The sequence below is a fragment of the Neopelma chrysocephalum genome, unplaced genomic scaffold (assembly GCF_003984885.1).
Source record: "Neopelma chrysocephalum unplaced genomic scaffold, ASM398488v2 Primary Assembly neopelma1_89, whole genome shotgun sequence".
Taxonomy (NCBI): Eukaryota; Metazoa; Chordata; class Aves; order Passeriformes; family Pipridae; genus Neopelma; species Neopelma chrysocephalum.
In genome coordinates this window covers 669,907-696,758 of record NW_020897751.1, presented here as the reverse complement: position 1 = coordinate 696,758, position 26,852 = coordinate 669,907, and the positions used below count along the sequence as shown (strand labels likewise).

Below are 26,852 nucleotides of genomic sequence, written 5' to 3'. Positions count from 1 at the left end.
CTACTGTCCCTGAGAAAGCAGAAACCAACTGGATTTTCCCAAACAATAATATTCTAGGAGAGATAATCATGTCCAAGGGCCGCTGTGGAGCATGTTTTGCAGTTGCTCAGCTGAAAGGCTTTGAAGCAGGAAATCCTGGGCCACAGGGGACACAGTGTCCAGCGAGGCGTCAAGGACAGGGCGTTCAGAGAGGCTTCATCAGCCCTGACCTTAGAAGTGGTTGTGCTGGTTTAGGACTGAAGCACTTTTGTGGAGAAGCATGAGGCAGCACAGGCTGGAATCTGCATGCCCTGGAAGTGGCCTGTGGCTCACAGGCTCTGCAGAGCCCAGAGATCCACCAACCCTCGGGAGAATGAGATCTGCTTCCATGGAGGCATAAAAAGCAAGCAGCCACGACCTGCTGATCAGTCTGCAGGCTCCACAGATGCATCCACAAAACGTCCACAGAGAGGGTGGAAAATTCTTCCTGGTTCAGCTGCACTGACATTAAAACTTGCTGGACAGCAAATGTGGACAGAGCTTGAAGAATTTCCTGTCTTCGCCAACGGGGTTTGCTTGGACTCACTTCCCAGTTCATTTATTAGTGTGTTCAGTAAATACTCACCAGAACATTGTCTGCCTCAGAGTCACAGGACTTAGGGAGGGAGGGAGGAACCTCTGGAGGTCTCCAGTCCAACCTCCTGCTCAAAACTGGAGCCAGCTTCAAAGGGAGATCATACTCCTATTGTTGGAGTGCTCAGGGATTGATCCAAGGGTTACAACCAGTCTCCAGAAGAGAACTGTATATGCATGTGACAGGCACACATCTCCCACAGGAATGTTTTCCGCCTTCTCAGAGGAATGGTATCAAGTCTTTTCCTCATGTTCCTGCCCAAAACCTGGAGTCACAAAAGATACCCATAAAAAACAAGATGTGGTTGTTTCCTGCCCCTCAGGACTTTTTTAATCATACTGGGGAGATGTGTTTTGCAATTCAAACCCCGTTCAGGTCATGGGTAGCATGAGGGGAAGGGAAAGGGCATTTGCCACACCAGAAAGAAAAAATCCTGGAAATTAGGCTGCAAAGAAAATGCTGCTGGGTCAGCGTGGAGGGCAGCAGAGAAGCTGGACACCTCCAGACAGGCTGGAACTGTATCCCTGCACCCTGGGAGGGATCAGCACGCTGCCAAAAGATAAGTCAACATGCAGGACTCATAAAACTCTACCTAAAATGAAAAAAAAAAGAGCAGTGATTGACTTTACTACACCCAGAAAATAAGCAAGAGCGATGGAGGGTCACTTCCAAAATGCCCTGCTGCTATTTGGCAGAAGGGCTAGTGAGCTCTCCCAGTTATCCTCAGAAGTTCCCGTGGTTTGTAAGGCCCCATATTCTGCCTGGAATAAAACCTACTCTATCTGACAAGGCACATTTGGGAGGAAAAATTCTTCTTTCGGTACTGAGAAGATAAAGGAATCCGTATTTTAAAATTAAAAAGGATCACACCAACCCTAAAAACCTGTAAGAGGAATCTTCCCTTTAAATTATACAGCCCTGGAGTGAAAGAAGGGAACCACTTCCATTTTCATGTGTCATCTATCTTTAGTCCTCCGGAACGCAAAGAGATGCAAAGACTGCGGTATTACAGAAATAATTTATACTGAAGAATTCCCACTGTCCCCCCGACCAGCTATAAATATTGATGGGGTGTTTAAGGCAGCCAATCACACAAATATTTAATATTCATGCCCGGCGCACGGGGAATTCAACATACACTTCTTGTAGGCTCTTCCTTACGTAACGTTACCTCTGCGGATGGGGATGGGATTTCTACAGGCAGCAGCTGAGACCCTCAGCTGATGGAAAAGGCCCTCAGCTGATGGAAAAAGCCCTCAGTTGATGGAAAAAGCCCTCAGTTGATGGAAAAAGCCTTCCTTCTCAGAGGGCCACCGCGCTCCCGATGACACCGATGACGGCAGCGTCGGAGAAACGGCCTCATCACCCACTGACCCCGCAGAGATGGGGGGAAAACAGAGGTCAGCCACGGCTCCCAGTCAGGAACTAGGCTGTGCCACCATGGAACCAACTGGAGAGACTGAGGAGAGACCTCACTACACTTACAACTTCCTGGGGAGGGGCAGAGGAGGGGCAGGGACTGAGCTCTGCTCTGGGGGGACCCAAGGGAACGGCCTGGAGTTGTGTCAGGACAGGTTCAGGTTGGATCTTAGAAAGAGGTTCTTGGGCACTGCCCAGGCTCCCCAGGGCAGTGGGCACAGCCCCAAGGCTGCCAGAGCTCCAAGAGGGTTTGGGTGATCCCATCAGGCACATGGGGTGACTCTTGGGGATGATCCTGTGCAGGGTTGAGGGTTGGACTGGATGATCCTTGTGGGTCCCTCCCAGCTCAGCACATTCTGTGAGAGTTATGTTGAGCACAAACTTACGACTCACAGACTATCAATACACTCTAAATTTTAGTCTGAAGAAGCAGCAAGCCTTGAGCAGCCTGCACAAAGGAATTAAGGAGGAAACAAAAAGAGAGGGGATGCTGACACGTCTCCCAGCAAGAAGAGGCTTTGTGAGTTTGCAGGTGTCGCACAACAAGTGGTGACTCTGAGAGCTCTGCCACTCACCCCCACGCTGCAAGGCACAGGGGGTCCTCGGGGAAGGCTGGGATTGCTGGAAAATTACAGACTGCAGCTCACTGGCCCCACCAACAAACCCATCCTACTGTAAATTATAACGAGGCTGCTTTGGTATTTCACTGGCAAAATGTGAAATTTGCACCAGTTGCACATCTCTGTTTTACTGAAGGAGTCACAGCAGGCACTGCCACGCCCCACATGAATGAAAAGGACAGCTTGGACTTCCATAGCGAGGGCCAGACTTTGTCTTTAGGCCTTTGAAGGTTAGACTACCTGTTTTTAGGGAGGTGTCAGACATGTAGCTATTTGAGTCCCTTAGCAGGAAGCTCACAGAATCATGGTTTGGGTTGGCAATGTAGGGATCATTCAGTTCCAACCCCGCTGCAAGGGAGAACTATCAGCTACAGTTATTGCCTTTGGATCTCTATTGTTCAATGCTGCCTACTAAAAAGCCACTATTTGAGGTGGTAATGAGGGTTAGATAAACCTCCATTTATTGTGGATACATCAAGGCAGGTGAAGAAACAACAAGAGAAGGTGATGGCTTTTTGGGAAGGATGACTGTCCTGAAAGATCTCAGCTGCCTCACCCAGGAGTCACAACATAAATCTTAGCCTGAGCTAAACACTTACATTTTCCTTGTCACCATCATCTTCCTCAGATGAATCACAATCAGTCAGGGTTGAAGAACAGAAGAATGAGAAGAAAACTGAGTGGAGCACGGTGCTAAAAGGGACAGCAAGGTGCTGCTGTGCCTCCCACTGAGATGTTCTGGAGGTCAGGCAGAAGCACAGAAAGAAAAACACAAACGAAAGACACTTGCAGGTGCGCTAAAACAAACACACAAAGGAACTTTACACTCAAATGTTTTGGTTGCAGGACTCCACGTGTAAATACATCTCACACTCAGTTTGTCTGAAGTGTGGATGCGTGTGTCTGCCTCCATCAGCAGCACTGCTTGTAGAAAAGTGAATTGCTGGGTGACCACTTCTGGTTTTTACATATTATGCTTTGTACTTGGTTAAACTTTTTGCATTTGGAGGCGGCAAAGCTATTTGATAATTCCATTAGAATTCCACGTTCATTGTTCTCAGCGCTGGCGTTTTGAGGCCACAAAGGAATGCAGGTGAGGAAAGTCTGGATGAATTTCTCCCTTGGGCTGTGTCCTCTTCGACACGACTAAGATCAGATATGGATAATACCAGTAGGTGCTATTAACTGTCAAGTATTTTTCATTAAATGCAACGACGGCGATGTAATCTTAGATTGAAGAAAAGCTCCAGCTGAACACTGTCAATAACAAGGAGACAATGCCAGAGGAAAACAAAAAATCATCTGTATTTGGCTTTCCTCACACTGTTTTTTCCATATTCACTCTTGGTCCCTGCTGGAGAAAGCACACCAGGCTGGATGCATCCTTATTTTGGCCAGTTCAGCCATTCTTTTGTTTTGTTTCCTCTCTTTTCAGAGCAACAGGCTAAATTCTTGGGGAAAATAACAAATTTGGGCTTCCACAGAGGGTTGGAGCACCTCTGCCAAGAAAGGCTGAGAGAGCTGGAGCTGTTTAGCCTGGAGATGAGAAGGCTCCAGGAAGACCTCAAAGCCCCTTCCAGTGCCTAAAGAGCCTCCAAGAGAGCTGGAGAGGGACTTTGGACAAGGGGCTGGAGTGACAGGATGGAGGAGAATGGCTTCAAACTACCAGAGGGCAGGGTTAGATGGGATTTGGGAAGAAATTGTTCCCTGTGAGGGTGAGGAGGCCCTGGCACAGGTTGCCCAGAGAAGCTGTGGCTGCCCCTGGATCCCTGGAAGTGTCCAAGGCCAGGTTGGATGGGGCTTGGAGCAACCTGGGCTAGGGGAAGGTGTCCCTGCCCATGGCAGGGGGTTGGAATAAGATGATGCTTAAGGTCTCTTCCAACCCAAACCATTCTGGGATTCTCTGACTCTAATTAGTGGCAGCAGCAGCAGCAACAGATCCAGGGGCAACATCCCGAGCTGAATCCTTACTCTGTGACAGTGAGTCCCAGGGCTCTGTGGGTCACCACAAAGGTGGGCAGGTTTTTCACCCCACAACACGTTCGTGGTTCACCCTGGTCACCGTCGCAACGTGAGTAAGTAACAGAATCAGGCAGTGCTTCCAGCTCCCAATGAACTTGATTAAACTCAAATGCTGGTGGTTTCTCTTGAGCTATTCTATGCCAACACACTCTTCGTATATGCAATACATTTAATAAATAAAACATATACTTACTCGACTGCCGCCTTCCAGAAATAGATGAGAAGTGTCTGCCTTGTGGGATATTCTCCAAGCCTTACCAAGCAATCATTTCAAGGATTCTCCATGATTATAAAAGCACACTGGCTAACTCTGAATTGGGCTGAACAGCCTCAATTATATAACTCATTACTACTTCCAAGCATGCTTAGTGGAAAGAACAGGAGTTGTAGAGTGAGATGATGGAAGACAAATTGGCATGTGCATGAATCAATGTTTAAACAAAGGCGCTCCGGCTCTTTCTTGGAATAGCAACATTTTGATGTCTCAAATCCCCCGACACTGGTTTCATAAACGCAGTAACGTAAACCATGTGCTGGGTGGTGATTTTCTGAGGACCTTCCCGCTTTCATTGTGTATTTTATTACAGGCCAAATGTGACATTAAATGCTATCCGCTGCGGCTTGGAGTTAAATACTTGCTCTGTTCAGAATAGCAACACTCAATTAAACAGCATTTTTCATGATCTACACCCTCCATTGTCACTGTGTTAAAGGGAAATAATGGGAGCACTGACCTATATTGCGTTTCTTATTATCGATGGAGATGAAGCGTATGCAGGGATTATCAGTGATGTACTGAGCAGCCCAGGGGACATCAATCCGTGCACCAGCTTCATAAAAAAGTCCCAGAGCGTAGCGGGAGGAGTAGCTCACAGATTCCAGTTGCTGCTTTTGACTTTCATTAATTACTGTAGGGGGGAGAAAAAAAAAAAAACAGAGAAAGAAAAAAAATCAGACAATCCCTCTCTCTCCTCTCAGAACATTAAATATGTGAATGCTGCGGTTAAGCTGATTATTCCTTCCTGAAAATGACCAGACTGCTAAAACTAAGAATTTAATATTAAGCCTAGTGCTTTGTAATATTTTTTTTCTGGGACACCTCTTCATGAAGTTTTAATGGTGCATTATGTAGAGTATGTCCTTCACACACAACCCTCCCCCAGCTGGTGGTGGTTCATCTCCCAGCTCTCTGCCAGTCGCCTCTGACTGGAAACTTCAATGGCCGGTGACTTTTTCCCAAATCTTTTCTCAAAATGGTGAATAAATAGGAATAAGAGGTTTGGGTTGCCTCAAGCACACCAAGTAAATGGTTGTACGGCTCAACAAAAAGCTAAATGACTTCACATATCGACAAAATGAACCCAGAGACCCTTGAATGTCTGGGGAAAATACCCCACAACTTGTGTGTTGCAACCTGAATGAATAAAAGCACACAAAGGGTTTGCAGTGAGGTTCAGCTCCTTCAGCTGAAGGTATTTTAAAGCAGTTTACAGAGTAAATATGAATCCATTTCTCCCCATGATTAACTCCTCTATCTCCTAGTTACAGTAATATCTGCTTTTTGCCTCAATTCGATAATCCTCATAAAAAGCTGCACAAAGTGGCATTAGCCCCACTGTGCACTCAAATTCCATTTAATTTCATGCCAAAGAGAAATACAACAGTTGGACTAATTGTGGAGGTGGGTTCCATGTCTCTCTTCCCGTGACTGAACGGACAACTAACACTTCTGTGAGCCAGAGCAGGACATGCAGAGGATCACAAGTCAGATTCCATCTCAGATCCCATCAGAAACCAACCCTGAAACGTCTTCAAGAAAAACCCTCACGAATTTTGAGGATTTTCCCCACAAATATGCTGGGGAATGGAGAAATGGGACGGGGGGGGCAGAAAGAAACACTGATCAAAGTGTGAAAGCTGGGGAGAGAAAAGGAGGAGAAATCGGGGATCTGGCAGCAGGGGTGGTGGTGGAGAGGGAGGAAGGCAGAGGACAGGGTGCCCAGGAGGGCAGGACTGGCTGAGCACGATGGGGTTGGAAGGAGCTCCCTTTCCCTCTCCAACACTCCCTCTGAGAAGGAGCCAAGGGGTTCAGTTGCCTCTCACCTCACCCCTGGCACCCGGATCTTTCCAAGCAGGATTTACTCCAAGGCTGTTCTGCCTTTCCTCGGGGCAGGCAGCTCCCCTGGGATCCAGGGCTCCTGAGTGCCCAGGGCTCTGTGCCCACATTCCAGAGCAGCCTGGCATGGAGACCACCCCAGGCTGCAGCAGGGCACTGGATTTCATCCGTGCCATCCAAACATTTTGTGTTGACCCAGGCACTGGCAGGACTCCCCCAGCTCCATGAGTCTCCGGCAGGCTGTCATCTCATTCCTCCTCCATCCCTCTGCTCTTCCACAGCTTCTCTCCAGCTTCTGCAGCCCCCAGGACCGGGAGATTCCACAACCTGGCAAAGCCTGTCCCAGGAGGAGGGAAAGGGAAGGATTAAGCAGGGCTGTGGGGAGGACTGGAGGGCTGCCCTGGAGGAAAGGATGCCAGAGGACCTCGCACATCCCGCCCCACTGGAAATATTCCCTGGCCTGTGCTAAGCTCCTGCTGAAGCCATGGATTTAACAGCAGGGGCACATGGTCCCAGCATCCGGGAACCACCTCGGGGCTCTTTTCCAAGCGGGAACAGCGGCGTTGGCCATTTCAGCCCTGCCTGTCCCAGCTCCTCCTGGCAAAGCACAAGAGCCCAGGCAGGGAACAGATCTGCTGCTAAACACATTAAGCACAGAGCATGGGACAGATCTCACCCAGAAGAGAGTCCTCTTTCAGGTAAGGGCTCTGCCCAGCTGGGTTCTGAGATGTCCACCAGCACCAGGTCCCCTTCCTACAGTACAATAAATAATCACAATGTGTTGCACATTCTTGCTGTGCTTCGAGAGAATATTAAAAGTCCTATAAACAAGCAAACAAACACAAAGCCCTAACATCCCATCTAAACCAGCACTCTTTGTCCAGGTTACTCTGGCAACTCATTTCCCCTTGGGGAAAGAAAAATAAACAAGACCTCCCCCGGCCTGCAAAGCAAATTCCCCCAGCAAAGCCGTGCTGCAGGAACACATCTGGGATGGAGCTGAGCTGCAGGGGAAGGGACCAGCAGGTTGAAATTTGCTTCAGGTTTACCACAAAGAGCCCTTCAGAAGGCACAGCCTTCACAACCAACGTTCAGTGTTGTCAAAGGCAAGGCAGCCAGTTGGCTCGTTTAAGACTTCTCATGTCTGTAAGGACCTGCCTTCACAAGCTATAAAGGCTCAGAAGGTGTGAGGGGTCAGTGGGGATGGATGCTGAGCAGCAGAGCAGGAATCAAAGCTAAGCCACGATTTTGTGAGCTGTAACTATACACCTACACCCAGAGCTTGGCCAGGGGACGATGGGGAAAAGGGGATGATGGAAAGCAACGAGCCCAGCTGGGCAACCTCCCTCCCGGGAGAGGGGAGAAGAGGGAGGGCAGGCAGACACAAGTGACAGAGCTGTGACTTCACAGATCAAAGGACTGTAAACAGCCAGGGTGGCTTGTTCACAGCAGCCAGGAAAGGAACAGCCTCAGGAAGGAGTGACTTTTCAAAAAGCCTCGAGGAGATGGAATAACACACAGGCTGAGGGCAGCCTGTGACAGTGCCCAGCGCCTGCAGGCACTTGGGGGACAGTGACAGCCTGCTCACTAGAGAGATGTGAACCCCAGAAACACTGAGGAGTTCACAAAATCACGGAATCAAATAGCTTGGAAAACACCCCTGACATCATCAAGTCCAACCTGTGCCCGATGCCCCCCTTGTCCCCCAGCCCAGAGCACTGAGTGCCACGGCCAGGCCTTCCTGGGACACCTCCAGGGATGGGCACTCCAAACCTCCCTGGGCAGCCCCTGCCAACGTCTAATCACCACCCCCAACAGTCAGGTTTACATCTCAAAAGTGTGTTAATTCAACTACTGATGCACCAATTCCCTTCTTATGGCTCAGGTTTTTAAAAAAAATAATGCCTGGGGTTCACTGGGTCCTAAAAGGCTGCAAATTTAGTTTTTCCAAGGGAGTTTTTACAGCTGGAGAAGACAGGCGAGAAAGTGGCATCAAGTCTGAAATCCAGCAATAAGAAAGCTGAACTACAGGCAGAAACAAGGTTAAGAGTTGTAAGACTGAGGTTTTTTTCCCCTGCTCCATCCATTATGTGTTTCAGCAAGGCCAACAAGTTGATCTAAGGACATGAAGAGAACCTTCATTTCGAATTTCCATACTTTTATTGCTTTAAATGAAAACCAGACTTGTTTTAATGCTGTGGATGAAACCACAAAATAACTATTAATTTTTCTCCTTCCAACAAAAACGGTTAAGATGATTTTAATAACATTTTGGAAAAAAAAAAACCAACAAAACACAACCCTCTAGCTTTCAGACCACGGAATTGCCCAGCATATAAGAATCAGCCATAGCAATATTTTTAAAGCACTGCATAAAGACACGAAAATCTTGTATTTTCCACTGCAAAACTCAGCTACAGCTGCACTGCGAGTGCCACTGAAGTAAGTGTCCTCTGGAGATTTCATCACATCAAAGCAAGGGGCATGCATACTTCATTTGCTGTTTCTCCAGCCACTGACAGCACAGTGGATTACTTATCTGTGACACTCAATAAATACAGCCAGGGCCTTTTATCCGCTGTTCCAGCACTTTAATGTCACCTCGCTGCCTCACTCGTGTTGTGGGAAGGAGAGGACCCAGAGATCCCATTAGGGCCAGCAAGAGAGAGGAGAGCCAAGGCTTGAGCTGGCAGGCTGGGAGCACGGGCACCAGGCCATGCAGGCAGCCAGGACTGAGCCCAGCCTCCCATCACCAAGGCCAGGGAGGCAAAAATAAACCCAGCTGCTCCGACGGCCAAGAACCGACCGGGATGATCGAGGTTTAATCCCGGACATTCAGTCTTTTGCCAGCAAAGTCCAGGAGGAGATTGCAATATCACAGACTCACAGAATGGTTTAGGTTGGAAGGGACCTTAAGCATCATCTTGTTCCAACCCCCTGCCATGGGCAGGGACACCTTCCACTACCCAAGGTTGCTCCAAGCCCCGTCCAACCTGGCCTTGGACACTTCCAGGGATCCAGGGGCAGCCACAGCTTCTCTGGGCAACCTGGGCCAGGGCCTCCCCAGCCTCACAGGGAAGAATTTCATTCCAGTATCTAATCTAAACCTACTCTCTGTCAGCTTGAAGACACTTTTCTCTGCAGAGAGGCACTGCAGGAGCCACGCAGCACCTGGATCACTCACCACCAGTTTGTGGCAGCTGTCAGAGGCTCCAGCAAGGACTGGGCTCACAACAGCACTTTTGAGGAGGCAGAGATGGGGATGAGACACGATGGGCCAGCACAGGACTCAGCTCAGCCTGGTAACTGAAGCAGACAGGTCACCTGTGACGTCCCACCCAGTCCCATGTACCCACCACTGTAGGTCACAGCTGCTGGGGCCAGGGAGAAACCACTTCAGAACTGCAGGGAAAAGCAGGTGCTACAATGTGAGATGCATTGAAAATGATACTTGTTTTGCAAAGTTTCACTGTTCCTAACCCAGTACTTCTGAAAGCCTGTGGATACTTATCTCCCCATCAAGCCACCACATGATGTCAGAGCTCAGCTGGGATGCCTGTATCCAGCTCTTGCATGACCATAGGGATGTGTGGGCAAACCTGGGTAAGCAAATAGAGATCCTGGTTTAAAAGACTTCCAGGGAGAAGGAAAACTCTTATTCTGTTTCAGCATCCAGTCCTGCTGAGTGGCACAGGCCATGTTGCACCCAGACAACCAGCAGCTCCAAAGAAGACAACAATCAGCTGGATACAGACTGTCCTCTAGTGCACACAGTTACTGCCTAATAGGTTAAAAATCACTTATTAAGGTATGGCCAAGGTGGCTGTAAATCTAGAGACAAGCAGACATGACCAGCCACCAGAGCAGTATGGAAAAAAACCCCTTATGGCAGTACTTTTAAGGAATGAAAGTGCTATTAAACCAGCAAAATACGAGGATGCTGGACTTGCAGTTTTCTCTTTCAGGAAAAGATTGCTCTTTTTAGTCTTAACTTCTTTTACTGGAAACTTCTTATGCTTCTAATCATCCAACAGCTTTGGTGGGAATAGTATTCAAGCCTGGCTTGAGCTCTGTGACTTTGTCACTGCTCAGCCACCCAGCAATTTTCAGATCCTGAGCTTCCTCTTCTGGAAACAAAATCAGTCCTGCCCAACTCCCAGTCCCCACCTTTACTTCTCCTCACAAAGAGAAGTCAAATACCCTGCCCATTCCTTCTTGCTGGAAAATACCTCCTGGAAAATTTTGTGAGACATCCAGAATTAAGAAAACCTGACAAATTTATAACGACCTCGGAGGTGTTGCTCATTTTCCAGCAGATGAATGAACTGGTGCACAAGTCCCCCTGCAACCCCCCAGAACTCAACTCAGCCTCGGACTAGGAAGGTTTCTCTCCACCTTCTTCATTTTTTTCTGGCCCATACTTCCGTGACCACCCACCTCTCTCACAGCCGTGCCCTCAATAACCCCACCACTGACCCAATCCCCCCAAAAGGTTTGGTGATTTCCTGAGGTTGCTTTGCTGAAGACTTTACTTGCAGCATCTGACGCTGGCAGCGAATGTAAACGCGTCACTCAGACGCTGCCAGTGCCAGGGTGTCTGTAAGTGGCAAGTGCCCACCACTATTTTAAAAGTTAAAAAGGAAACGCTGTGGGTAAACGGCAGCAAAGATATTTTTAGCCTGGGTATCAAGTTTAGAGATTCCCATCAGAATGGGCAGCTCGGGTAAGTACCTGGAGGGACAGTTTATTGCCACAGCTGGCAGAGCAGGAGATGAATTATTCAGGCTGGCACATTATCATAACCCTCACACAACGAAGCCTCCTTGGATGGCAAACTCTTCCTCCCCAGCAGGCTCGCAGAGACCTTTCCTACTGCTCTCTGGAGGCAGAGGCTGCTGCCCTGAGCTCTCCAGCTGCGTGGTGTGACAAAGGACAGGCTTTTCAGGCCGTCCCCCTCGGCAGAGTCACCAAGCCACTGGCCCTCTGCCACCGCGCTGACCGATTCAAGATGCAGCCTGTTCCTGCCTCTGCCTCTGCGTAGGAGGGAGCAGAGGTTATGAGAAAGGCTTAGTTTCTAAGTCCAGCTTCCTTATCAAACAGCTTGGGAGTTTTTTTAAAAAGGCAGCCTAACGGTTAAATGCAGCCCTGCCTGTATCTGCACTGGAACACTCACTAAACACAGTTATTTGTTGGGAGACACTTCTCATTGTTGGAATAATCCACTTTGGATCCAACGCGGCGCTCACCTCTGAGCATCTGAAACGTCCACAAGGACTTAAATAACTGTTCCAAGTCACTGCAGTCCTGGTTGACTTTGGCCCAAAGCTTCTTTATCTAAAGTTTGTGGCATGCAAGGGAAAGGAATATTTCGAAACGCAGATGATTAAGTGGAAAAGAAAGATGCTGGGGGATAAAAAGGCAGAACAAGTGATTTTTTTAATGAACTTCATAAGAATTATGCTTGGATACCTGTCTACCAGCTGCTCTCGACAACATTATTAAGAATTCACAGACTCACAGAATAGCTGGGGTTGGAAGGCACCTCTGGAGATGATCCAGTCCAACCCCCCAGCCAAGGCAGGGTCACCCAGAGCAGGTGACACAGGAACATATCCAGGGGGGTTTGGAATGTCTGCAGAGAGGGAGACTCCACAGTTTCCCTGGGCAGCTGTTCCAGTGCTCTGCCACCCTCCATGGGAAGAAGGTCTTCCTAAAGTCAAGGTGGAACTTCCTGTGTTTTAGTTTATGGCCACTGCTCCTCGTCCTCAATATTTCACTCACTATTAAACTAAAACCTCCATCAATTTGCACAAGAAACATTTTCATGAACCTCCTGCAGCACCACTTATATCCAAGTCAACTTTTGAATCAACAGAGAAAAGGAACTGCACCGTTTCTAGGACGGGGGACAAGGCTGGCACGAGGGATGAGAACCACCCACTCCTTGGAAGGAAGGGCAGGGATGAGGAAACAGGGGAGATGCTCCACAGGATTTCTGCCACTTCAGGTTGTACTTTTTACCAAAAAAAACTCAGATTCAAAGCAGCAATGTTTTTTGTTACTTCTACTATACAATTCCAGTTTTAAATTTAACAAACCTCCATCCTCTTTCCCCAATTATTCTTCCCCTGTATTATCCACAGCCCAGGAGCGTGGCCATGCTGCTCTCTCAGGCCTGTGTGCTCAGCCTCCAGCCTGAAAGTGGCTTTAATGCACACATTCACATTATTTTGTGCTTGCATTGATGGGGAAAATAACTTTTCAGACTGGTTATGTGGGTGACTGAGAAGCTGCTTCTCAACCAGCAGCCTGGTCCCACGACACACAGCACACCCCGTGGTTTGTTGTATCCAGGGTTTGGATTCAAAATTAATCACATCTTCGTTTAACACGTGAACCTCTGCTAAGCTCCCACCCTGGGAAGAACAGGACATGACATTTACAAGCAAGTAAAACTAAAGGAGAAGACAATAACTGATTCTTTTGGCGATCCAAACCCTTCCTGTGGTTACAGCACAACCTGCCCGGGGAAAGGAATCCAGTCCTGCAATGGTTCAAAATGCCCATATTTTAGCTGGGGAGTTTCTTCCAGTTTTGCTTGGGAGGGAGCAGAGATAAACATCTCTGTGGCACAGAATAACTCCTTCCAGCAAGGAATACTCAGAATTTTCCAAGAGATTTTGGACATGCTTGGAAATTTGATTCGTTTAAGAAAGAACCCCAAGAAATAGGTCAATAAAGTCCAAATAAAAAATAAAATGCACATGGTACACTCTAGTTTTTGCTTTGTAAGCATTTAGAGGTAATGATGTAGAATAAACATGACATGGCCTCATGTAACTCTCACTAGCAGGACTGCAAATACCATTTCCATACTACAACAACATTTTTAATGTGTTATTCTCACAAAGCCCACTAGTTTCTGTGGCTGGCACTGAAGTCGACAGAAGCTGAAGACAACTTTGAGAAAATCTGATTTTATTCAGGAACCTCTGTATAGATTTAAGATCTCATCTTGGAGCTAAGAGGCTTGGAAAAGTTTGGCTAAAAAAAAAAAAAATAAAGCTCATTGTCACATTTCCCCTGGATTAATTTGCAAATTAATTTGCAAAAGTTACTCTGTAACTTGATGTAGGAAGGAAGCTCTTCTAAGTCCTCTGTAATGACATGGCACAGCAGGAAGATGAAGCTGGATTAATTTGCAAATTAAGCTTCCTTCCTACATCAAGTTACAAAGTCCTGCACACAGTTCTGTTACTCTCTGGTGCCAAAACGTAAAAGCTCATTACTTACATAATCACCATCATAAAACATTTAGCAAATAACTTATGCACCTACTGTACACAGCACTGAGCTGAATAATAAAGTCAAGAGGATTTATTTTCTTTAAATATTACACTAGTTGCTGAAATAGCATTAAAAGCTTTTCAAGGCAAGCAAGTAAGAGGTTGGCTTATGGCTCCGTGTTTTGACTCGGACAGAATAAACACATAAATAAATTGAATTAAGATCTGCCTGATGTTCGTGGCTGCTGGGCTGCAGCTCCTCGCTGGTTACAGTGGAGGATCATAATGGCACACAGAGCTGGAGCAACTTGTGGGGTTCCCCCACGAGGTCCCAGCACAGAGCAACTCCTTGCAGTGCTTCCCTTCTCCCAAACTCACTCCGTGCCTGGAACGTGACACCAGACAGTGGGAATGCAAACTCACAGCACCAAAATGCAGCTTCGCAGTAATGGGCAGCAAAGCTACTTCCATTTAAATCAGTACCAGAGGAAAATGCCTTCAGGCATTAATTATTGAGGAAGGATTCAGCTGGCCACTGGAAACTTCCACTTAAGACAAAAAATTAACATATTTTCTTCTCTTTTTAGAGAAGTTCGTCACCAGGAGGATGCAAAAGTTACAGAAACACAGGGTAGAGCTGTGTACATCAGAAAGTCACAGGAATTGTATTCAACTTTGACAAGAATCACCTTTGGGGTGATTTTTAGGGGATTTTTCCCCCTATTCAGGCCAGTCCAGTTGGGAAGTTTCAGTATTACCTTTATTCAGACCTCTCTTTTTTTTTTTTTTTCATGTTCTGAATCACTCCAAACAGGCTGTGCTGGAGGAGAGGTTTATCCTTCCAGAGGCTGCTAATACAACACAGCTGCCTCTTCCAGGCTGAGGAATCCCAGGATACTTAGTCATCTCTTCCATGCCTCTGGCCATCCACCCCCGTGGGCACCTCTGGAGCTCTCTGGATGCTGAACACACAACTGCACGCCACAGTGGGGCTGCAGGCACACCAGGGATGCCTCCAAGAGCACCAAGGAATGCACAAACAGGAGGAGCTGGGAATCTGAACAGGAGCCCTGGATCCAGCTCTCCTCTAACACTGACCTATACACAGTTAAAACCAAATTATAACGGTCTCCCTCCTAATGTTGAGGGAATTATCAACCACATTCCTTCTGAAACAGCACATGTAGTAGAAGTGGAGTGGGAGATGCAGCCAAGAAGTGGTTTGCTGCCATCCCTCCCTCCTGTGACTATAGTTCCCATATGGTTTTCACTGGTAAGGAAAGCTTGTGTTAAATACTGGAGGATCTGTCTGCTGCTTTACTTATTCAAGAAAAATGGGGGACTAAATGACCTTACACATCTCCAGGGAATTTCTGGACATCTATTCTACTGTTAATTCTCAACATTAAGTTTTGCTTTCTCAATCCATCATAAATAGTCTCCCTTTTTTTAACATTATTAATGACTGTGAATTTATATCTGCCACACAATTTAGCTTAAATGCTTCCAAGCTGCTTCTCTTCAGTTCATTAGTTTGGCCTGAAGGTGCCTATATATTTTACCATCTCACAGCTCTGCTCATTTCCACTCTCTTCTACTGCAGCAAACCTGGATCTCCTGAGGAGGATCTCAGTGCATACTGATGCTTCTCTTGGAAAGGAGAGTATTGGAATTAGTGAGAATGGTGTTCTCCCAAAACTGCTCTCCCAGTGGATGGCCAGGCACGTCTCTGATCACACTGACCTTGCACTGTACTGACTGATTTGGCAATATCTTGAAGTAAGTTGGACACCTGACTTCTCTGTGAGAGGCAAATCATGATGGCACAAACAAGCACATGGATAAGAATATAATTCAGTGTGTTATTTTTTAAAGCTGCAAAGAATTATTCCCCTTATGGAGAGGACAGGAATCAGCTCCCTGATCTGTTCTGCTTCCACCACAGAAAGCATGGACCAGTATTAAGGCAAACAAGCAAATAAAAGGCAGCACAGAATAAATCCCAAAGTGGAAAAGGGTTTTAAAGTCGGTCTTAGTATGAAAGGTTGAGAGAGCTGGGATTGTTCAGCCTGGAGAAGAGAAGCTTTGGGGTCACCTAATTGTGGCCTTCCAGTGCCTGAAGGGAGCTGACAATGAAGATGGAGAGAGACTATTTACAGGGTCTGGAGTGCCAGGACAAGGGGGAATGGCTTCCCCCTGCCAGAGGGCAGGGTTAGATGGGATATTGGGAAGAAATCCTTCCCTGTGAGGGTGGGGAGGCCCTGGCACAGGTTGCCCAGAGAAGCTGTGGCTGCCCCTGGATCCCTGGAAGTGTCCAAGGCCAGGTTGGACGGGGCTTGGAGCAACCTGGGCTAGTGGAAGGTGTCCCTGCCCATGGCAGGGGGTGGAATGAGATGATCTTTAAGGTTCCTTCAACCCAGGCCATTCTACAATTCTGTGACAGGTCCTGGAACCCCTCAGGAGAGCAGAGTTGCAGCAAGAAGATGGTTTTCCCCCATCTGATCAAGTTCTGTCCTCTCCCTCAGATGGGTGAGCTGAAAACCCAACAAATCTCAAATCCCACCGTTCATGTCACCACAAGCTGTGGAAGGGAATGTGTGCCCTGATTAAAAGGCAGAAGGATCAGGATCAGAAAGCTTCCAGTGAGGAATGAGGGGATGGCACTGGCACAGAGACATGCCAGCATCAAGGTGCCAGAAAATTCATGACAAACCACACACAGATATTTGCAGGGAAAAAAAAAAGGGACCAAATTATATTTGGAGGAAGTCTGTGATTTTCTACTGTGGGGAGAAATCTTCTCATCACGAGCTTAAACAGTGAATCCATTTAAATGTAATTTAAACTCCCAATGAGGCTTTCAAGGCGGTGTTTCCAAAGGCATACAAATTATTCCAGAGGATAAGCTCGGATTCCACCAAGGCAGGGCAGAGGGAACCCTGCTTGGTTTGCCAATACCTTCACCTGTAAGACAGGCAGCAGGAAGGTGCAACAGGTTTTAAGGGAAGAGAGGAAGCCACAGGGCAGAGAGATGTTCAGAGAGGTGACACAAGACACTTTTTCCCACCTCGTAACAGGGAAAATAAATATTTGCTTAATACAATTCACCACAGCTGGGCCAGTGTAAACACAATGGCCCTCAACTACCTGGCACCAGAAGCTTTCTGATTATCAGCCTTTTGCCTAATCACACCTAATAGCTCCCTGTCTCAGAGAATTTTTATGAAGCCTTTAATTCACCCCAAATTATTTTTAAAAGCAGTCAGTAAATGCACCTGCCTGCCCTATTAGGACTTAAGGGGGTTATGGGGAAGGAAATAAACCCATAAACGTTATTATTTCACGGGGAAAATTCAGCTTTTCTGAAGAGAAAAGTTATTATAAAACATAATATCTAATGAGAAAGTTTAATTTTAGCAGCTTTCTGCACTGTAATAATTAGTTCAAGGGAATTTGGGACACACAGTTTCAGGAATCTGCATCCTGAGATAAAACTACGTAACACTGGAGCATCACAGGGCTGCTGATCTTCATAAGCATATCACAAACATCTACAAATCCAAATTTGCACAGCATTTAAAAGCTGCACATTTACAATATTGTGTACAAAATAATAACAAAAAACCAAATCCATTTACCTTCATTTGAGAACTATCTAAGCAGTCTTGGAAGATAAAGCAAATCCATCTGCTGGGGAAGAAGAGTCTGTGGGACAATGGGAAATGCCAGGACTTCACAAATACCTGCCTGGGCAGAAATTCTCATCCCCCACATCTTTTACAATTTACAGGACTCTCATCTTCTCTAAAAATGAACCATTCTTTTTAAACTCACACCAAGTTCTGTTGGCTTTCATATGAACCACCAGAACTGGGAAATACACAATAAACCTCCTCACACAAACAAAAAGACCCGGAGTATAAAATACCACTTAGAACTACACTGACACTGTCCACAGACAGAGCACACATGAGATTTGGGGCTTTTGTTTTGTTCTGTTTTTTTAACCAAATATGTCATGGCTATATTTCTTTCTGGGTTTTATTTTGCCATTTTTTTTTTCCTTGCAGCTGAATTAGTTCTAGACTTTCTGGGGCTTTCCTCCCAGAAGTTCTAATAAAGCGAAGACTGAAAAGCTGAAACAAACAGTTTTATCCTTTGCCTATTTTTAGAAGCCCATTTGAATTCTTATGTGCATATTTCAGTAACTAAAAGGGCAAGGGAGAGGGGAAAGCATAATTTCTGATGTGTTCCAGCACTGCAAACGGAAGAATTTGAAGTGGATGGGAAGGGAGAGGCAGAAGAGAAAAGAGAAGAAAGCAGGACTGAACAAAGGAGTCAGGAGATAAGCAGGAGGGCAGATGAGAACCTGGCAGTCCACACAGGAGAGAAATAACATGAAATACAAGGCAACAGGACAGGAGGAAGAGGCAATGGAAAACAAGGCAGAGGTAACAGATTTACAAACAAAAAAAAAGTTTAGGGAAAATTGCTTTTCAAAGGAAAGATTAATCAAGAGAAACCTGAACTAAATGAGGAAACATAGAAGTGAGGTTTGGGGAGAGGCAGACCAGAAGGAAGGCTCACAACTGAGATTAACAGACACTTCTGTGCATTCCCATGCCAGATGTTCTGTCTCCCTAAATTTAGAAGAGACAATGGGATGAATCCTTTTACTGATTTGGCAGGGTACTTTATTTTCGATTACGCGGTTTAAGAATTAAAGTTGCCTTGGCCGGTGTTAAACGTCTGAAAGTCCCTTTAAAGATTTCCACTGGAACTGCTGAGAAGAAGCATCTAGAGAGCTGCTGCTCTCCTCCCAAATATGCTGTGTGTGCTGTGATTTACTCTCCTGAACTGTAACCTTCAAACATTATATTCTACAACCGAACGTGCAGCACCATCACCAGTCCCCAACAAGTTCTGAGCTCGTTCTACCTTTCCAGAAAAACAAGCCAAAAAGCTGAGACAATAAATAACCCAAGCTGAAAAATGATTCAGGCCCACCAGCAGATGCAATGCCAAAATACACTGAAAATAGAACAAATACAGAAAGGTTGAAGGCCAGGTTGGACGGGGCTTGGAGCAACCTGGGCTAGTGGGAGGTGTCCCTGAGATGGGCTTTAAGGCTCCCTCCAACACAAACCATTCTGGGATTCTGTGATCCTCTGAAATGGGTGAGGAACTGGTGGGCTGACAGGTCTCGAGGAGCAGCTGTCAGTGGGTATTTTTAGTGGGTTTCTGCAAAGACTGGTAAGACACAAGTGTACCAACAATTCGACTGCTGAAAAAATAAGTGGCAATGAGATTTCCTAATGGCACCAAGTCTGCCTGTGACACACCAGGGAACAGACACGGATCAAAAGATCTGCTCGATCCTTTCAAAACAACTGTGATCCTTCAAACCATTTGTGAGACCTGTGCAAACTCTATCCTGTGACACTGGCACTATTCCAGCACCTACAGGGGCTACAAGACAGCTGGAGAGGGACTTTTCCCAAGAGCACAGAGCGACAGGACAAGGGAGGAATGGCCTTAAGCTGAAGAAGGGAAGGTTTAGATTAGATATTAGGAAGAAGTTCTTTAACCAGGGGGTGGGGAGGCCCTGGCACAGGCTGCCCAGAGAAGCTGCTGCACTGTTCCACCACACCTTTAGACAGGAGCTCTGAAGGAACGGGGGACGAACCCTCCCTCCCTCATCCTACTGCACCAGCCTGTGTGACTCACTTCAGCCAAGATCAAACCATGACTTACCCGTGTGCAGCCCTGTAAGTGTGACAGACAAGTGACACTGTCACACCCCTGTCAGCAATTCTGGTTCTCCCCACCCTGAGCAGTCTGACAGGGGAAACACAGCACTCAACTCCCCACCTGGGAACCTCAATTCCTGAGTCAACTCCTGACTTGGACACAAGGCCATCCAGAGGAGATAACAGCCCTGCTGGCCCATGGCTCAGACTTCAATTCCTGAGTCAACTCCTGACTTGGACACAAGGCCATCCAGAGAAGATAACAGCCCTGCTGGCCCATGGCTCGGAGGAGCCGCCAGGCACAGGGAGCAGGACGTGGGATGTGCAGGGAGCACTGGGAGCACTGGAAGCACTGCCATCTGCTGCAAGAGAGCTGAATGTCAGCGCTGAAGCACAGAGCAGAACCACGGAGCAGAGCAGAGATCACATCCTAAGGTGCTCTGGGATGCTGTGGCACCCGGGGACACGGGGTGATGGCTGCACTCCATCTCAGGGGGCTTTTCCAGTCTTAACAATTCAGTGGTGATTTTGCAGCACGTGGATCGGCTGGAGAGAGTCCAGAGGAGGCACTGAGATGATCAGAGGGCTGGAGCAGCTCTGCTGGGAGGAAAGGCTGGGAGAGTTGGGATTGTTCAGCCTGGAGAGGAGAAGCTTTGGGGTGACCAAATTGTGGCCTTCCAGGGCCTGAAGGGGCCAACAGGAAAGATGGAGAGAGACTATTTCCAACAGCCTGGAGGGACAGGGCACAGGGAATGGTTTCCCACTGCCAGAGGGCAGGTTAGATGGGATACTGGGAGGAAATCCTTCCCTGTGAGGGTGTGGAGGCCCTGGCACAGGTTGCCCAGAGAAGCTGTGGCTGCCCCTGGATCCCTGGAAGTGTCCAAGGCCAGGTTGGACGGGGCTTGGAGCAACCTGGGCTAGTGGAAGGTGTCTCTGCCCATGGCAGGGGGTGGAATGAGAGATGATCTTTAAGGTCCCTTCCAACCCAAACCACTCTATGATCATCAAATTTCGGTATCTCCAGGTCCCAGGTCAAGCTTTGAAACTAAGCATCTGTTTGCCTTCTGATTTTATTTTTTTAAACTTCTCTCATTAGCCATACAAAGCATAATATTTAATTTTTCAGACATGATCAAAGCAGCTTAGCTAGAATTTAAGGTGACTTTAACTCTGGATTGAAAAAATCCCAAGCCAACAACAAACCAAAACCAAACCCACCAGATGCTGCAGAATAAAACTGATACCGCTGTAACCACATGAAAAATACTATCCTGATAGCTGCAAAAACAGTATTTCTAGTTCTGAGTAGAATCATATAATCAAAGCTCTCTGACAAAAACTCCCAGAGAAAAAACTCTTGCAGCCCCTCCCCTGTAACAAAGCTATGACTGGGGGAAAAAAACCCCAAACAATATTAGTAGAATTATGTTGGCAGATTAAAAAAAACCTAAATCTGTGGAGTAGAATTACGTTTTAAAAGAAGACCAAGTACTACAAATTAGGGACCAGTTATCTTGATCCACAGCACAAATCCCATCGATGCCCACGGAAGTTCTGGGATGAACTGTTTGCTGAAAAAATATCCAGGTTGCAAAGCACCCATGGCAGCAGCAGCATTCATTGGGAAAGATGATTCTGATCATTTCCTGGGCAATGTTTAACTCTGCCCTTTCATTATGTGTTGCATCACTGTTAATTCATATCTGGGAAGGAACAAAGATTCAAAAGGTCTTCAACTAACACACTTCAAGCTGAATAAAACTACAACTGCATCTTCAGGCTACTGTGCAGAAGGTTCACTCTCCATCACTAGGATTGGAAACTACTTATTTTTGACAAATCCCATCATTTTGCAGAACTTGGACTTGACACAAAAGCAACAGAAACCCATTAAGTGAGTGGTCCAGGCTGCCAGAGTATTAGGTCTCTTCCCTGGATCAACTCCTGTATGTTTAAATATAATCCAGAATAAACAGCCAAATGTTATCACATTAATAGTAAATAACAGCAGTGCTTTTCAACTCAAATAGCCAATCCAAAATAGGAAACTTCTTCTAGAGGAATAAAAACCCCAGGAAAACCTTGTTACATTTCAGAGCTGATATCCTACTGGCACAGGTTCTGGCCCTACAGAAACCTCTGAACAACCCGTTATTGAAGGGAAAAATCCCTTATACCTCAATCCCTTCCGCAGGAAACTGCTCTGGCATTCCTCACCTGACTAACCAGAAGTCAGAAAAAACTCAGGCAACCCAAAAAACCAAACAGCACAACAAACCAAAGAAAACCTGCCTGGTTATCTGGAACCAATTCTGGCCAAAAATCACATCCTGGACCTTAACAGATGGTCTGCTCTGTTAGTTCATCCATGATGCACCTGCCTCATTAAAACACCTTATTCCAAGTTTCCAACTTATGCCTTTGGCTGAAAACAGAGCACAGCACAGCAAGTGTATCCTAAACATGTGGAAAGGTTGCAGTTTTACCTCCATGCTCATTTGCTTGGCAGTAACACGTGCCCCTTCCTACACTTTTCTGTTGTGATTTATAGGAAGGGTATCAACACACAGGAGCTGTCTCTTCTGGTGTTTGAACTGAATTGAAGTCCCAGCCCTAAATAAGAAACAGATACATCAGCATTCAAATGACATCAAATTGCAGAATGACCATAATGGCTATTTCATGGTTAAAAATATCCTAAAAAAATACAGTCACTTCAACAGGACTGAAAACTCTTCCTTTTACAAATAAAGATTTCATCTATCTGATTGAAGAAAGATATCTTTGCAGCCGTACTTTTTTTTAAAAAAAAACAGATTTTAAGTTCAGAAAACACTTAAAGATTGAAGCTTTCCTAGTCCAAGTCTCAGCCTGCAGCAGATTCTGCAGTTGAGTAATAAACCCTTTTAAAATATGGTTTATTATGGAAATACTGTCAGAGCCTTAATTAAAGAAGGCGCCACACAACAGCAGAGCTGCTTACACAACAAATGGATTCTGCAAAGAACATCAGGCACTCGCTGACCTCTGCATTAAGTGCTTTTATTCCAGCCCACCGTTTCCAATGGCACTGCCGATAAAATCATCGGGATGAGATCACTCCCAAAATCCCACTGCACACCCCACGGAGCACCAGGAGGGAGGAAACAGCAGCTCACGGCCCCAGCAGTGGTTTGAAACCACCAACGTGCACGTCTCCCACACCAGACCAAGGATCTGCTGTCTGGAAAATGAAAAAGGACCTTTAAACCAGACTTTCAGGTCTGAGATTTAATTCAGCTTCGCTGTGTAGATCACAAAGAATTAAGCTCCCATGTCAACAATATTTCTGTCTTATTAAATTTTCACAGAGGGTGAAATCCTGGCCTCACTGGAGTCACCTGGGAAATTCTGCCCACGGTTTCAGAGACCAAGTTTTACCTGAAGTAAATTGGAGAATCACCTGCTCATTAGGAAAAAAAAATGGAGGCTTTCAGAAAAATGATGCTTTATGACAAGGATTTGTTACATGCTGCTGAAGTGGAACAAGATGGATAGAGTCTGATGAACACAAAAATAACCTCAGCATCCTTCCATCCAAGAAATTCAGAGTCTGCATGTAAAACCCCCTCGGTGTGCCTATCCCAAGCAGCAATGTTCCCAGAGCACAGTGCCTCCCCTCCTGTCAAGCCTTCATTTCACCATGTGCTCCCTGTGTCTAGGTTTAATCCCACAGTTCCTTACCCCGAGGCAAACAGGATTCTTTCCCAGTCAATTATGTTAATTGCAAAAGAACTTGTCTGTCCCTGGGGAAGCTGTGGGAAGATCCTGCATCACCACGCCAGGGATTCCGGCCACATCCTCACTGTCACTGCAGGGGAGGAGGGAAGGAAAGGGGCTTCTGCCTCCAGGGTTAAGGAATGCTGACTCTGCCAGCAGCCTGCTCCGAGGAAGAGGCTGAAGGTTCTTTAAATAGATGGTGTCCTTGGACACAGACACCTCTGAAGTGGGTTTTTTGTGGTTTTATGTTTTTTGTTTGTTTTTTTTTCCAGGGACAGTCTCCCCTCAATTTCTTCAAATGCCACCTGGCTATCAACAAATGGCCCCAGTGCCAGCTTCCTTTTGTGTTTGGTCTTCTCCTCCCCCAGAAAAAAAGACATTAGGAGTGTGCAGGACACTGTGACAAGAAATGCAGCCATATAAAGTGTGCCTTTATATGCCTTGACTTGGGGTTTATTCAGTGAAAGGAAGGCAGGGGTAGCACAGGGAAGGACCCCCGTGAAGACACAGGATTGAAAACCACGCCTGCAAAGGAAAAGCTCGTGGGCTGTGCTCCATCCAGCCCACACAGACAAGGCCAAGGAAGAACTGAATCCCACAGGGATTGCCTGAGTATGGGAAACAAACATTCGATAGAGGATTTTTCACTTTGGCAGACCCAAGTCCAGTAAGATCTAATGGCCAGCTAAATCCAGGCTCATTTCGAGGCAGGGCTTAAAGGGAGAAGTAAATCAATCAAAGGAAAAGAGTGGAAGACCTCTTGCCCTTCCCAAAAGCTGAAAAATCCCAAGCCAGAGCGAACCCCACTAAAACATACCAAGCATGGTTCGGATCATCCATCACTGGAAGTGTTTATGCCAAGACTGGATGTTTCTTTCTAGATTGGCCCCAATTAAAACAGTCTTATGGCCTGCAGGGGACTGTTTTATCTGGTCATAGTGGTCCCTCTGGGCTTTCTAATCTGTAATCTAATTTCCAATCATGGAACAGCACTGCTATGTGCTCTCCTCGGTTCCATCCTTGGAAGTGTCATGCGGTGCAGGATGTGGTAAATAAAAGCACATAGCACTTATTTTTAAAGCTGGCTGGGATGAGATAGGGAGGAAAGACTATTTGTGGGTGGTTTGAATGAATGTACTATATTTAATTCACTGCATTCATCAGATGACAGGGCAAGAGGCGCATAACAAGGATCAAACAATTAAGATTTACTGAGAAAATGCAGTAATTCTACTTGTTTGGAACGAGTAAGGATGGCCTGTTCCTCAGCCAGCCATTTCATTTTCCATTCATCAGTCTCCCCCCAAAGCCTGGCAGTGAAATACGTATTTATTCACATGGGGTTTGGTGACATCATATTTAAGAACACACCAAATCCCTCTGTCCCGCTGACAAATTCTGCTGTGTAAAATGGGAACAGAACTGAAAAATAACCATGTCTGACTACGGTCTCTCAGCATTTAAGTGGCTCCAGCTTGCTTCCCATCACTTTTAATTCTTTGTGGATTTGCCAGGGTGGAGGTGGCCAAGTGGCTCTTTTACTTCCAATTCCAGCCCGTGTCACACCTGGCAGGGCAGGCGCCAGCTCTGCCAAAAACTGGGCTGGATTTGTGCAATAAATAATAATAAATCTATCCAGCCCCAGAATGCATTTTTTTTCAAGAGTCTCCCTCCAATTCTCCACACAATCAACAGACAAAAGATGCTCCTGCCTGTTTCCTTGAAAAGAACGTCTGCAATTAGACAGAAATTTGACTGGTACAAAGTTAGCTCAGTGGAAAACTGCAGGAATGGTGAGATGATCAAAGTCATTTGTAAAAACAGACAAAACTAAACATTTGCTCATGTTTATCCAATGGGGCTCCAGGAAAGGAGCACTAATGAACATTTTAACAGCACATTTCACAGCCCAGACAAAAACCGTACGGAAAAAAAAATCTAATTCCAGATCTTGGGCAACTTATAAATGAAAACACTCAGTTACTGCTCTGAAATGAGCAGTCTCCTACTTTTTATGTGATAAGCAAATCTCTGTTTATTAAATACCAAGTGGCCAATTTTCATTCCACAAGAGCTGTATGTATAATTACTTTCAGTTTTTCTGGAAGGCAGCACTGCAGTGCTCGGGACAGACAGTCATTCTTTTAATCCGTTGTTGTCTGTACTTCGTGAGCTTCTGAGTGGGAGCTCCTTTAAAATTAACATGAAAGAACTATAACACACATAAAGAGCATATTCACAGCCAGACAAACAATAAATAGCTCGATGAGGCCAGATTGTGATATTACAGCAAAGACTCGTCCAGCATGTGTGCGTGTTATTTAAAAGTTCAAAAAGTCACATACATTTTTAACAAACCAAAAACACACATTATGAGTTCATTACTGCTGAGTCTTCAGCTTAGTGGACTGTAATAATAATCCAAGTTGAAGTTTATGACGTTCCATGTCTTTTTCTGCACGACAGATTTAAGCCTCGCACGGCTCTGTAACCAGACAATTCCCACCCTTCATTCAAGCCTGGGATTCCCATGAACTACAAACTTCCTCCACCGTAACTAAGTGAAACTAACACCCCAAAATTATGCAAATCACCCCCCAAAACATATATCTCCGTCTCAGAACAAGAAAATGAAAATAATGACTCTACTGTAGTTTAAATAATTATTTTCTCTCACTTCAGTTAGCACAAAGGAGACTGAAACAGCCTGACTGCTTTGTGGTTAAGTTGTGATGCATTTAGCAAATTTCCACGGTCCCTGCAGTGGATTTAAAGCCCACTGTTCATGTTAAATAAGAAATTCCACAATTTTGAAAAAAATTAGCAACTCCTGAAAATAGAGAAGTGCAGACGCTGCTGTTTAACCACCCTAAACCCCTGTTTAAAATAAATCCAGTTTGTTGAGTGAGGAAAGGAAGTGAAGACGTCAGCCTCACCCCCAGCACATTTCCTCCAGAGCTGTCAATGTGACAGTCAGGCTGTGCCCTGACCACGGACAGGACTGAGGTCATCTGCACCCCCAACACCTGGGGCTCTGCTCAACTGGGCAGGGTCTGGCCCTGGGCACAGTGAAGGGGTGATCCTGCTGTCCCAAGCTTCCTGGAAGCCTGACTGGAAAGGGATTTTTTTGGTGCGTGTGGTCAGGTGGGAGGATTTGGGAAAGGTCCTGGAGGGGGATTCCGGCATCAGGCTCCACGACCTCCCAGAGGAGCCTCAGCTGGTCACCGGGTCAGGGCTCAGTTTGTCCCTCTATCCCACAGAGGGACA

General features: G+C 46.3%; 1 protein-coding gene across 2 annotated transcripts in view; it reads right to left on the bottom strand.

The window, feature by feature from the left end:
* The window catches only part of RNLS (renalase, FAD dependent amine oxidase), a 61,247-nt gene that overhangs the window by 7,351 nt on the left and 27,044 nt on the right, over nucleotides 1-26,852 (bottom strand). For both annotated transcript variants that reach the window (XM_027693077.1, XM_027693076.1), the window contains exon 4: nucleotides 5,409-5,582. In XM_027693077.1, coding sequence (XP_027548878.1) covers nucleotides 5,409-5,582 — 174 coding nt within the window. The remainder of the gene's footprint in view (nucleotides 1-5,408; nucleotides 5,583-26,852) is intronic.